Source organism: Babylonia areolata, chromosome 26 (genome assembly GCF_041734735.1).
Source record: "Babylonia areolata isolate BAREFJ2019XMU chromosome 26, ASM4173473v1, whole genome shotgun sequence".
Lineage (NCBI taxonomy): Eukaryota > Metazoa > Mollusca > Gastropoda > Neogastropoda > Buccinidae > Babylonia > Babylonia areolata.
In genome coordinates, this window is record NC_134901.1 from 40,621,756 (window position 1) to 40,635,168 (window position 13,413).

The 13,413-nt window shown below is 41.8% G+C and overlaps 1 protein-coding gene across 1 annotated transcript in view; it reads left to right on the forward strand.

The window, feature by feature from the left end:
- Positions 1–13,413, forward strand: part of LOC143300313 (zinc finger homeobox protein 3-like) — a 92,577-nt gene that overhangs the window by 65,681 nt on the left and 13,483 nt on the right. Inside the window, exon 4 of the mRNA XM_076613911.1 lies at positions 5,768–6,277. Coding sequence (XP_076470026.1) covers positions 5,768–6,277 — 510 coding nt within the window. The remainder of the gene's footprint in view (positions 1–5,767; positions 6,278–13,413) is intronic.

Sequence of the window (13,413 nt, forward strand, 5' to 3'; positions counted from 1 at the left end):
ATGGACTCAGCACATGTAAAAGAACCCACAGCAACAAAAAAGGTTGTCCATGGCATGGGCCAGTTTTTATAGAAAAACCCACTTTGATATGGAAGCAAATACACATGCAGGCAGAGAAACAGGGTGTTGTACTCTGGTGATGGGCCCTCCTCGGGGAGAGCGGCCCATATTTCACACAGACAAATCTCCTGTAACAAAGAAGTAATACAATACAATACAATACAATACAATATGCATTATAGTAAAGTATGTATAATTATACTTTATTCAAGTCACATGTACAATACAATACAATATAATACAATACAACACACATTATAGTACAGTACATATATGCTGTATTCAAGTCACATGTACAATACAATACAGTACAGTACAGTACAACACAATACAATACACATTATAGTAGAGTACATACATGCTTTATTCAAGTCATGTATACAATACAAATTACAATGTAATACAATACAACACGATACAATACAATTCAATTCAATACGATACAGTATACACTATAGTACAGTACATACTCATACGCTTTATTCACGTGGCATGTACAGTACAATACAGTACAGTGCAATACAATACAATGCAATGCAATGCAATAGATGTAATATATAGTACAGTACATATTCACATGCTTTGTTCAAACCACATGCACTGTTAAATGCACTGGTCGCCACAGGGTAAGTCAAGTGCTATACGAGTGCAGATTATTTGAAAAAAAAAGTTCTTTTTCCGACAGTTATTATTATTATTATCATCATTATTATTATTATTGTTGTTGTTGTTATCATCACCGTTGTTGTTGTTGTTGTAGAATTATTATTATTAATGTTATCATTATTGATATTATTATTATATATTATCGGCTTCTCTTAATTGTAAAGCATCCAACCAGAGTGCTGTGTGGTGGAGCTGGAAAGGAAATAATTGATTATGATTCACATTTCTTCTGGCAGATGAAATACTTTGTATCCTTGTGTGTGTGTGTGTGTCTGTGTGTGTCTGTGTGTGTGTGTGTGAGATATTCATTCCGTGAAGTCGTTTCTCTGACGTCGAGTGTTTTAAGATGATTCAGATCAAGAAAATTCTCATGACCTGGGATTTCTCCCCACTTCTTTGATTTATTCATTAAGAATAATGAATTGTTGGGTTTTTTTTTATTCTGATAGAGAAATTATTCTGATTTTTGCAAAGGTAGTGATTAATGTTAGATTTTTTTTTTTTTTTTTTTTTTTACAACTTATTATCTTGCAAGTATACTTTTGAAAAAAAAAAATCGTCTGTCAAAATGTCAAAGTGCTCTTTTGCTGGGGTTTTTTTTTCTTTTCTTTTTTTTTAATTGCACAATTTGCACACTGTATAAAAAATGTAAAAAAAAAAAAAAGAAAAAAGTGTTGCAGTATACTGTGTTGGGTGAGAAATTGATTATGGCATTGTTGTTTTTTTAAGCTGCCTACTTTCGATTTTGTTAACAGTTTTAAGAGGGGAGGGGTGGGGGGTGCAATTTAAAAAAAAAAAAAATCAGTGTGAGATGAAAATGGTTTTGGCTATTGCAAAAGTGTGATGCATTTTTGGAATAATGAGAAGGAAGGAACACAAAGGTTAATGTACTTGGGTCTGTCTGGTTTTGCTTCTTTGCTTTCTAGTTGTGTTTTCCTTTTGAGCCATTGGTCATCTTCATTTCGTATCTTGAAAACCCACAGATGCATAGTCACACGCAAATATGCACACACACACACACACACACACACACACACACACACACACACACACACACACATGCTCACACACACACACACACACACACACACACACACACACACACACACACACACACACACATGCTCACACACATGCACACTTGTTTTTCAGTGGAGCAGGTATACACATACATGTACAGGTGCAGATGGTGGCACACGCACACAGTCATTTACTCATGTGCACACACATGTACATTCACATTTATACATGAGTATTTTGCACACACACACACACACACAAACACATGCACACGCATGCATGCACACACACACACTCTCTCTCTCTTTCTCTCTGTCTCTCTCTCTCTCTCTCTCTCTCACACACGCACACTCTCTCTCTCTGTCTCTCTTTCTCACTCTCTCTCTCTCTCTCTCTCTCTCTCTCTCTCTCTCTCTCTCACACACACACTCTCTCTCTCTCTTTGCTCTCTCTCCCTCTCCATGCATAATAACAGAGAGCCAGCTGCCGCCAAATCTGAAAGTCATCTTGGTGGCGTTAGCATTAGCTGTCAGCAGTTTATTCATCAATAAAATGTGATTAAAGAATAACAGTTTTACTGATGACTATAAACTACACAAACAGAGGCTTATAATGGGCTGTTGTTGGTGGGGGTTTTTTAATAGTTTTTTTTATAAATATAATTCTAACATTACTTTGTTAACTGTAGTTTGCCTGACTCTGCCTTTGAATAGAGAAATGACAGGTTTATTTAAACCAGGAATGGGATGGGATGACTTTGTGCATGTGAGATCTTTACCTTTATGTGTGGGTTTTTTTGTTGTTGTTTTTTTTTTTTTATCCTTTTGGTGTTGTATATAGGAGAGGTTTGCATCAGGTTTTGATTGTCATGCATGGAAGAGGCACACAGCCACATACAGAAACACACACAGACTCTCTCTCTCTCTCTCTCTCTCTCTCTCTCTCTCTCTCTCTCTCTCTCTCTCTCTCTCTCTCTCTCACACAACACACACACACACATTCTCTCTCTCTCTCTCTCTCTCTCTCTCTCTCACACACACTCACCCTCTCCCCCTCCCCCTCGCCCCCCAACACACACACACACACACACACACACACACACATGTTAATTAAAAAAGATAATAATAATAAATGATTAAGGGGAAAAAACAACAACAACAACAACAACCAAAAAAAAACACAAAAAAAACAGCAACAGACGAGCATGTTTTTATGTAAACATATGTTGCAGTGTGGCGTCAAAACTGATATGTATACTACTTCTGTCTCTGTATGTCTGTCTGTCAGTCTCCCTCTCTCTCTCTCTGTGTCTCTGTCTCTGTATCTCTCTCACCCTCTCTCACCCTCTCTATCGCTCTCCCTGTCGTCCCATTAAATTTGCTCCCAGTTTTGAAGAGCAAATTAAAGTAGAGGCGCTAATATCAATAACAAAACCAGATTTGATTAGTTTTTGGAGAAATGGAAGTCAGGCAATGAAGTGAGAGATTTGGTCTGCTTTTTGGACATGGGACTGACTGACTACCTGTGTGTGTCTGTGTGTATGCATCAATGTGTGTATGTGGCATTGTGTGTGTGATTGTGTGTGTGTGTGTGTGTATGTGTGTGCCTGTTTTTGTCTGGATTTGTTAGTGTGTGTGTGTATGTGTGTGTGTGTGAGAGAGAGAGTTTGTGACATGGACAAACAGACAGAGCATCAAGGTGTTTTATTTTTGCTCTGTGTGTGTGTGTGTGTGCCTGCGCGCGCGTCATGCGTGTGTGCACGCATGTGTGTGTGAGTGGGTGTGTGTGTGCCTTCATGTGTGTGTGTGTGTGTGTGTGTGCGCCTTCATGTGTGTGTGTGCGTGTGCCTTCATGTGTGTGTATATGTGTGCCTCCGTGTGTGTGTGTGTGCTTGCGCACAATTTTGCTCAATCGATACCCTTGAGAAAGCAAGACGAATGGAAGTGACGGGACTAATTTTAATGGCACCAATTAGTTAATCACTTTTTCCTTTCCCTGTTTTAGACTGGCTGTGTGGGAAGGAGGGGAGGACGGCTGAAAGGAAGCGCCGAACAAAGGATGAGAGAGAGAGAGAGAATAGAGAATCGGAGAATCAGAGAGGAAGACATGAAATGTCAGATTATTTGATTGGTGAAGAACTCCTTTGATGAGATCGTTTGATCTTCATAATCACCGCGAAAACTAGAACTCACCAGTGAGCGTAAGCTCCAGCGCACTTGTGTTTCGTTTTGTATCGCAGAGTGTGTTGATGGTTAAGACTTGAGACTGGTTGATTGCTGATACACTGGTACAGAAATTCACGTGCTCAGCATGTGCAACAACAAACAACAACAATAACCAAAAAAAACAAAACAAAAAAAACAACAAACAACAGTGAGGAGGCTTTGATGATTTTGTGATTCATTATGATTGTTGTTTTAGCAACAGTTTATATTTATTGTGTCTGTTGTTTACTTCAAATGTTCTTTTGAACATCACTCCTACCTCTTTCTCTCTCTCTCTCTCTCTCTCTCTCTCTCTCTCTCTCTTCGCTTTTCCATTGTTAACTAGGCTGTTGTCGCAGTGTGATTTGTCTGTGCAGTGTTTAAAGTCTCAGACTGATTACTTGTACATTTTATGATACAGCATCTTCAGAGAATCACTGTTTCTTGTCTGACAGAGAAAATGAATTGGAGGCAGAAGCTGAGAAAGTGTGTATGTGTGTGTGTGTGTGTGTGTGTGTGTGTGTGTTTGAGAGAGAGAGAGAGAGTATACCCATGTGTGTGGTTTTCTCTGTGTGTGTGTGTGTGTGTGTGTTTCCAAGATAAAAGTTTTATGACATTTGCTTCTAGTTTTGTTGTTCACCATCAGAGATTGGTTTCCTGTAATCACACTAACAACGTCAGCAGGTGAAATGAAAATAGATCAAACAGTCTTTATTATTCATGTTCTGTCTGGGGTTTTTTGGGTGTTTTTTTTCTTCCCTACAGTTTTTAATCATCAGTAATCATCTTTGATAGTTATTTCAGCTGTGTAGTCTGATGCACTTCTTTCACTCCCCCCCCCCCCCCCCCAACACTTCTCAGTTTGAAAAAAATAATAAAACTGAAAAATGTTCTTTTGCATTGTGATACTTAATGTTCTCATCATTTTTAAACTGTTAGTGATTTTAAAAAAAAAAGAAAGAAAAAAAGAAAAAAAAGAAAAGTCAAACAACAGAAAACAAATTGTAGTCAAGTCAGAGCTTGAAAGGCGATGGATGAAAGCAGAAAATTTAATTAATTGTGAAATCCAATTCTTTCCAAGCACCGGAGTGTTGATGTATTTAACAGCCATCTTGCAGCCGCGCGTGCATTATCGAGGAAGGGAAAGGTTTTGCTTCTTTGTTACACATGATTTAATTAAATCTTAACCTTTAGAGCATCTTGATATAACAATCGGACAAAGGGAAATCTATACGGGCTTCAGACTGTGTGGCAGAATGAAAACAGATTCACACCTCTCTCTCTCTCCCTCTCTCTCTCTCTCTCTTGTTTTCTTCTTCTCCTTTTCTTTTCTTTTCTTTTATTAAATGTTCCCCCCTGGTGTTTCGTTTCTTGTCACCAGTGTTATCCTCTTTTTTTTTTTTCTTTTTTTTTTTTGTGGTTGATATTTAAAAAGTTGGACTTGTTGGATACCATTAAAGTAAATTTGATTGTAAGACTGATTGCATGTGTTCGTTTAGGTAGTTGTTTGTTAACCCCTTGGTGGCTGAACCATGGTGAGATGAGGTCAGCGGTGCAGTGAGTTTGAAGTGCAGTCGCTACATTTTGTGTAGTTTTCAGTGATGTGAATTGATGCTGCTGAACAGAAAGCAATGCGACTCAAGGTGAAGAAGTCCTATTTTGCAGAATGGTGACTGATATCCAGACATGTATACTCTGTCTTATCACAGCCTTTGACTGACGAGCATGCTCGTCGGCAGCAGTTAAGGGGTTAATTGCTTATTTCCTTGCTTGCCGTTCTTTGTTTCTTCATTGCGACACATCTTCCATTCCTCCAGAAACGTCACCACCAGAAGCGGAGCCCGCCCCCTCAGCCTCCCAGCCTCCTCTGGGTCAAGGACAAACGCCTCTGACCCCGGGGTCAAGGTTGGAGCCGGAGCCGGCCAAGGTGAGCCTGCTGCAGTGCCCGCTGTGCCAGGATGAGTGCCCAGGGCTGCCCAGCCTGGAGGGCCACCTGGCCTCGGCCCACAAGGTCACCAAGGAGGGCATGCAGAAGCTGCTGAACATGGTGGAGATTCCCATCGTCACCCTTCCACCACCACCACCACCACCTCCACCTCCTCCCCCGGCACCCACCGCCATGACGCAGCAGGAAGAGGAAGCAGCTCCGGAGTCGCAGAGCTCGTCAGCTCCATCAGCGTCAGCGTCGCTGGGGATGACGTCAGCGTCATCGTTGTCGGCGTCGGCGTCGTCGTTGTCGTTGCCGAGGGCGGGGATTCTGGAGGAGAGGGTGGAGATGGACCTGGAGAGACTGGAACAGCAGCATGATCGTCTGTTGGCCCACTGCTGTGAGTGAGGGGTGCAGGGGTGTGTGTGTGTGTGGTAGGGGGAGGGGGGGGCGGTGAGTGAGGGGTGTGTGTGGGTGAGGGGTTCAGGGAGAGGGGGGTGTGGCAGGGATGTGGTGTTTTCTTCTGGTGTGTCGCTCTGTTCTTGTTTTGCTGTATATATTGGTCAGCTGGGTTTTTTTGGTTGTTTTTTTTTGTTGCTTGTTTTGTTTTGTATTTTGGTTGGTTAGTTTCTCTGTTTGGGATTGTTTTTTGTGGGGGGTTTGTGGGGGTTTTTTTTGTTGTTTTTTTGATGGGTCAGTTTCTCTGTCTTTGTTTCTGTTACTGCTTGTCTGCAGTTACTGCTCTTCTCTCTGACTGTGGCTCTCTCACCCATCTACCTTTCTCTTGCTGTATCCTCTCTCTCTCTGTTATATATATATATATCTTTCTCAGCTTTCTCTCTCTCCATCTCCTTCAGTGCGTGTGAAATTTATTCATTCGTTCATTTGTTTGTGCGTTGATTGATCGATTGATTGACTCATTAATCCATCCATCCATCCATTCATTCATTCATTCATTTATTCTCGGTCTCCTTCACCCACTCTTCTCATTCTCTTGTCTCTCCCCACCTGCACCCCCCTAGTCCCATTGTCTGGCCCCCACCCCACCCCCCATCCCCCTCCTTCTAGTCCTTCCCCACCCCCCTGCTTTGAGGGACAACAGGGGATAGACAAGAACAACCAAACTTAACAAAAGGGAACATTCATTTATCACACTAAAAAAATAAAAAAAAAAAAAAAAAAAACCAAAGAAGGGGCCAGTTGTGGAGAGCACTGAGATCACCTTCAGATAATTTTTGTCAGGGCTCTGCTGGAGTTTAAAGGAGTAGATCTCTTAGAAGACACAAACCAGAGGTACATGCATGTAGACGTTACATGTGCAGATACATCCTCAGGTCGGAGAGCGGGGCGGAGTCATTAATTACCTGTCAGCTGTGTTCAGGTACAGCTATCGCCACCAGCGGCGACGACGTACCTGTAGATGTCTATACAGGGGTACAGACAGACAGACAGACAGACACATCTTCCCCTCCCCTCCCCCCCTCCCTCTCCTCCTCCTCCTTCCCCCTCCCTTCCCTCCCCTCCCCATTGTGTTGGTGGCCAACTGTCACTCACTGTCCTATCAAGGGCTGGATGGATCATTTGTCCTTGTGCCACCCCCCCAACACGTGTGTGTCAACCCTCTTGCTGGTTTTGATTGAATGGTGGGCCCTTTCTGCTGCTTCTTACTCACCACAGGGATGACGTATGCAATTTTTCTGGTCTTTTTCTTTCTGTACTTAAAAAAAAAAGTTATATAAAGATATGTGTGTGTGTGTGTGTGTGTGTGTGTGTGTGTGTGTGTGTTGCAACATCACTATGATTTGAAGTCATTTGTCTTTGGAATATGTATCAGTTCATTGTGTACTTTTCTGGAGTGAATGGACATTGTCATTAGATACCTGTACATCTATATCTATCTATCTGTCTGTCATTAGATACCTGTACATCTGTATCTATCAATCTGTCTGTCTGTTTATCTGTCTGTCTATCTTTATCAGTCTATCCATCTGTCTATCTATCTATCTGTATATCCATCCATCTATCTATCTATCTAGTCTATCAATCCATAAGTCCAGTCCGATCAACACTCCTTTATTGAACAGGTATCTTGTCAGGTGCAAGTTACCTTTAGACTCCCTTGTCTCACTTGTGGTGTGTGTCTGTCTACTTCATTGTGAGTCTGCCTGTCGATTATTACTTGACATCTTTTGTTCAGACTGTGCTGTGCTTTGTACTTTTCATTAAATCTTGAATAGCATTTTACCCCCGAAAACGGAGTATGGTTGCCAACATGGCGGGGTAAAAATGATCATACACGTTAAAGCCCACTCGTGTAGTGTATATGCGAGTGAACGTGGGAGTTGCAGCCCACAAACGCAGAAGAAGAAGAAGAATAGCATTTTGTTTTTTATTGGTCACACCCCCTCAATAACTAAGTAATAAGATTTTTTTTTTTTTTTCAATCCTTAAAAATGTTAAATGAATCCGGGAATACTCACAGATCATTTGAATCCGTTGTGTGCTGATCATTAAATCGAAAGTAGTTGTGTTTCATGCATTTCTTCATGACTTTGGTCTGAAGTCAAATTAGAGGGAGATGTGGAAGTTGGCAAAGTTTGAAATTTAACACACACACACACACACACACACACACACACACACACACACAGAGGCACTATTTTAAAAAGACTGGAAATGCAGCAATTTCAGACTGAAACAGGAAGGTTCGGTCTCTTCCGTGGCATGGGATCATAATTATGAGATATACGCATGTGAGCTGCATGTGTGAAATCAGTGGACAGACCCACTGTTTACTTAGTAGACAGATCTTCACACATGTGAGGCAACTGTGTAGAATGGCCATATTTAGTAGACAAATCCTCACACATATGAGTTGAATGTGTAAAATGACAGTGTTTGATAGACAATTCTTCACACATGTGAGTTGAATGTGTAAAATGACAGTGTTTAATAGATCTTCACACATGTGAGTTGAATGTGTAAATTGACAGTGTTTAATAGATCTTCACACATGTGAGTTAAATGTGTAAAAATGGCAGTGTTTCATAGATCTTAACACATGTGAGTTGAATGTGTAAAAATAGCAGTGTTTAATAGATCTTCACACATGTGAGTTAAATGTGTAAAAATGGCATTGTTTAGTAGACAGGTCTTCACACATGAGTTGAATGTGCAAAATGACCATATTTAGTGGACAAATCCCTCAAATGTGAGTTGAATGCGTGTAAAATGGCAGTGTTTGGTAGACAGGTCTTCACACATGAGTTGAATGTGCAAAATGACCATATTTAGTGGACAGATCCCTCAAATGTGAGTTGAATGCGTGTAAAATGGCAGTATTTGGTAGACAGGTCTTCACACATGAGTTGAATGTGCAAAATGACCATATTTAGTGGACAAATCCCTCAAATGTGAGTTGAATGCGTGTAAAATGGCAGTGTTTGGTAGACAGGTCTTCACACATGAGTTGAATGTGCAAAATGACCATATTTAGTGGACAAATCCCTCAAATGTGAGTTGAATGCGTGTAAAATGGCAGTATTTGGTAGACAGATCCTCACACATGTGGAGTGATGGCCTACAGGTAACATGTCCGCCTAGGCAGCGAGAGAATCTGAGCTCGCTGGTTCGAATCATGGCTCAGCTGCCGATATTTTCTCCCCCTCCACTAGACCTTGAGTGGTGGTCTGGGCGCTAGGCATTCAGATGAGACGATAAACCAAGGTCCCGTGTGCAACATGCACTTAAAGCACGTAAAAGAACCCACAGCAACAAAAGGGTTGCTCCTGGCAAAATTATGTAGAAAATTCCACTTCGATAGGAAAAGCAAATAAAACTGCACACAGGAGAAAAAAAAAAGGGTGGTGCTGTAGTGTAGCGACGCACTCTCCCTGGGGAGAGCAGCCTGAATTTCACACAGAGAAATCTGTTGTGATAAAAAAAAAAAAAGAAATACAAATACAAATACATGTGAGCTGAATCAGTGAATGTGTAAAATGAGACATAATATTTGATGGACAGATCCCTCAGATGTGAGTTGGATGTGCAAAATGGCAGTGTGTGGCAGACAGGTCCCGCACACATGTCAGTTGAATGTGTCAAATGACAGTGGACAGACACCTCACACGTGGAGTTGAGCGTGTAAAACAAGGGTGCTTCGTGGACAGAACTTGGCCCAGTCCGAGTCAAGCGATCAGTGATGAAGCTGGCTTCAGGGTGTTCAGCACCTGTGTGTGGACACTTTGTTCAACAAGCTGATCCTATCTGCACGGTGAACAGTCACTGTAGTCTGGAGTTCTCAGTCATAAGGGGGCACTGTGTGTGTGTGTGTGTGTGTGTGTGTGTTTGTGTAGAGAGAGAGAGAGAGAGATCAGTGTCAGTATCAGTAGTAACAAGGAGGCTTCTCTGCGTTGGAACAAATCCATATACGCTACACCACATCTGCTAAGCAGATGCCTGACCAGCAGCATAACCAACACGCTTAGTCAGGCCTTGAGGGGGAAAAAAAAGTTGAACAAATAGAAAAGTAAATGAATTGAAAAATAAAATGAAATAATAATAATGGGAATGATAATAATAAATAAATAAGTACATGAATTTATTATTATTTTTTTTAAATGTATAAATAGACGAATAAGTAAATAAATAGATAAGGAGAGTGTGCAGCTACATGCATCTGGATTTGTGCATTTTATTCGTTGTCTCTGTATTTCTCTGTTTGTCTGAATGTCAGAACACACACACACACACACACACACACACACACACACACACACACACAACCTTCTGCTCTTTCTCCCTCTCCATCTCTGTCTCTCTGGTTGTCTGTGTCTGTCTGTCTCTCCCTCTCTCCCCTCTCCTTATTTTTGCCACACCCATTACCCTGTTCATATTTATTTCTATTTTCCCACATCCCCATGCAGATCAACTCTTACCCTCAGTCATGTTTTTCACCATAAAAAACAATTGTTCACACAATACAATTTATAACATGGTTCATCAGCCGTCATGATAAAATTGAAGTGCACAGTATAAGCTTTAAGCATGTTGATGCTCTTTTGTCATTTATTGCATTGTAATCATGCATATTGTTGAATAATTAAAGATTATTTAAACCAGTTGTTTCTAAAAATAAAATGGACAGTTTGTTAACATTGATTTTATGTTTAAAGAACATTCCCTTCATTTGTTATCACAAGGAGTTTTGAAAGAGAAAGATCAGTCAAATTAAATGTAGGCACGATTAAGGTGAAATTAAAAAGTTTCATTTATTTATTTATGTTTCAACACAATGAAAATCTGTGTTCATTTGTCACCAAGGGAACGAACTATAGGAGAAAGGTTTTTGTCAACAGAGCAATACATTCAAAAACATAAATATGATTTATAAGATGTGTCCAGTTTCTTGTTTCCAAGATTAAAAAAGCCAGCTGGGGTAATAAAAACAAACAAACAAAAACAAAAAAAGGAATAAAAAACAACAACCAACCAACCAAACAAAAACAAAGTGTTGAAACTGAGAGTCTGTGAAGCCAATTTTCCCTCCGTTCATTATCCAGATAAAAGGAACAGATATAAACAGAAAGTAAAAAAAAAAAAAAAACACAAAAAGATGTATGATGGGAGAATAACAAATACATGAAAGATGAACATAACAAGATGATTTTTTTCTGTTTTTGTTTTTTAAAAAATGTTTCTGGCTGACAACATTATTATGTATTGCAAATGATATAGATACATATTACAATTATTAGTAGTAGTAGTACTACTACTACTGTATTATTATTATTATTATTATTATCTAAGTTGGGACTAGACTGTAATTTTCAGTTATTTGGCTGTAGTTTGTACATCTTTTGACTAAGAGTGATACCAGACCACGAATAAGAAAGGTAGTGGGGCTGGACTTTAGAAGGGGATTGAGGGGGGGAGACTGGGGGGTGGGGGGGAGGGGCGGGGGGGGGGGGGGGGAAGGGAGGAGCGTAATGAACTAGATTTGGAAAAAAAGTGGCCAGAGTCTATATATGCTGTGTGTGTGTGGAGCAGATTGGGGGGGGGGGAGGGGAAAGCGTGGGGGGAGGGGGCGTGTGTGTGTGTGTGTGTGTGCATGCTCGTATGTTTGATGAATTTCTTGATGCTTTGATTTTTTTTTCTATTATAGTTTTTACACACACACACACACACACACACACACCTATAGTATAGACAGTGGGTGCTGAGCCAAGGGACACACACACACACACACACACACACACACACACACACACACACACACACACACACGGCACACTTTTCGAGCCACAGTGTGTGTGTCCCATATACTATAGCTTGGCTTGCCACTCCCAATAAGTGAAGACAGTCATCCATCCATCAGCAGATGCTAGCCTGCTTACTTAGCATCAGATTCGGTGTCCTGGGTAGGTTGGTGACAAGCCATTTACTTGTCATGTGTCTCCTTCTGTGTGTGTGTGTGTGTGTGTGTGGAGGGAGGGGGTTTTGGGGGTCGGGGGTGAGTGAGTGTGTGTGTGTCTGTGTGAAAGAGAGAGATTGGTGGGTATGGTGTGTGTGTGCGCGTGAGTGTTCGATGGTAGATGGGGGAGTGGTTGCATGTGTGTGTGTGTGTGTGTGTGTGTGTGTGTGAGCGCGTATGGCCGAGTATGTGTGTGTGTGGCTGAGTAAAGGGGTGCGGGGTGGGGTGGGGGGATGGGGGGAGATCACAATTTATGTGTGTGTTTGTGAACGCGTGTGCCTGAGTGTGTGTGTGTGTGTGTGTGTAAGAGTGTGTGTGCTTTACATTTCTTTACAGCTCGTTGTAAAGTGAGACTTCTTCAATCATTTCTCAATTAAGTCTTTGCGAATGGTAGTTCAGGTATTTGTTGTTGTTTTAAACATGTTTTGTAGAAAAGGCGCACGCATGTGTGCAAACAGACGAATGCGCGCGCGCGCGCGCGCGCACACACACACACACACACACACACACACACACACACACACACACACACACACACTGTGTCTTGACTTTCTTTGCACGCTCCCTTGAACTGTCCACCCCACCTTTCTCCTTCCATTTACCTCCCTTCCTCCCTCCCTCCTCTCCTGCCCTCCCTCCTCCTGCGTTATGGGGGTGACGGGGACAACTGTGGTGTTTCCCCATTCAGGGCAGGAGAGATTGAGATGGGGGAGAGAGGGGGAGGGGTGAGGCGGAGGAGCTATAGGGGAGTAGGGTGATGTCGTGAAGCTTTTGTGGCTGGCTTGCTATCGGTAGGGAGTGGGGGTTGGGGGGTGAGGGGGGAGCGGTGGGTGCTGAGAAATGTGGGAGTCTTTTGTTTGGGGCATGGTCCAGCGGGCAGGTAAAAATCCCCCGGTCCCCTCTGTTATTGCTTCCCGTTAATGACTCAAACAGGAAACGTAGAGAGGGGGGGGGGGGGGGGGGAGGTGGGTGTAGGAGAGAGCAGAGGAGGAGCAGGGAGGAGAAGGAGGATTTTGATTTTGCCAGTATGTCGTTTTTGCTGGGGTCGACTATGTGAGTTGTCA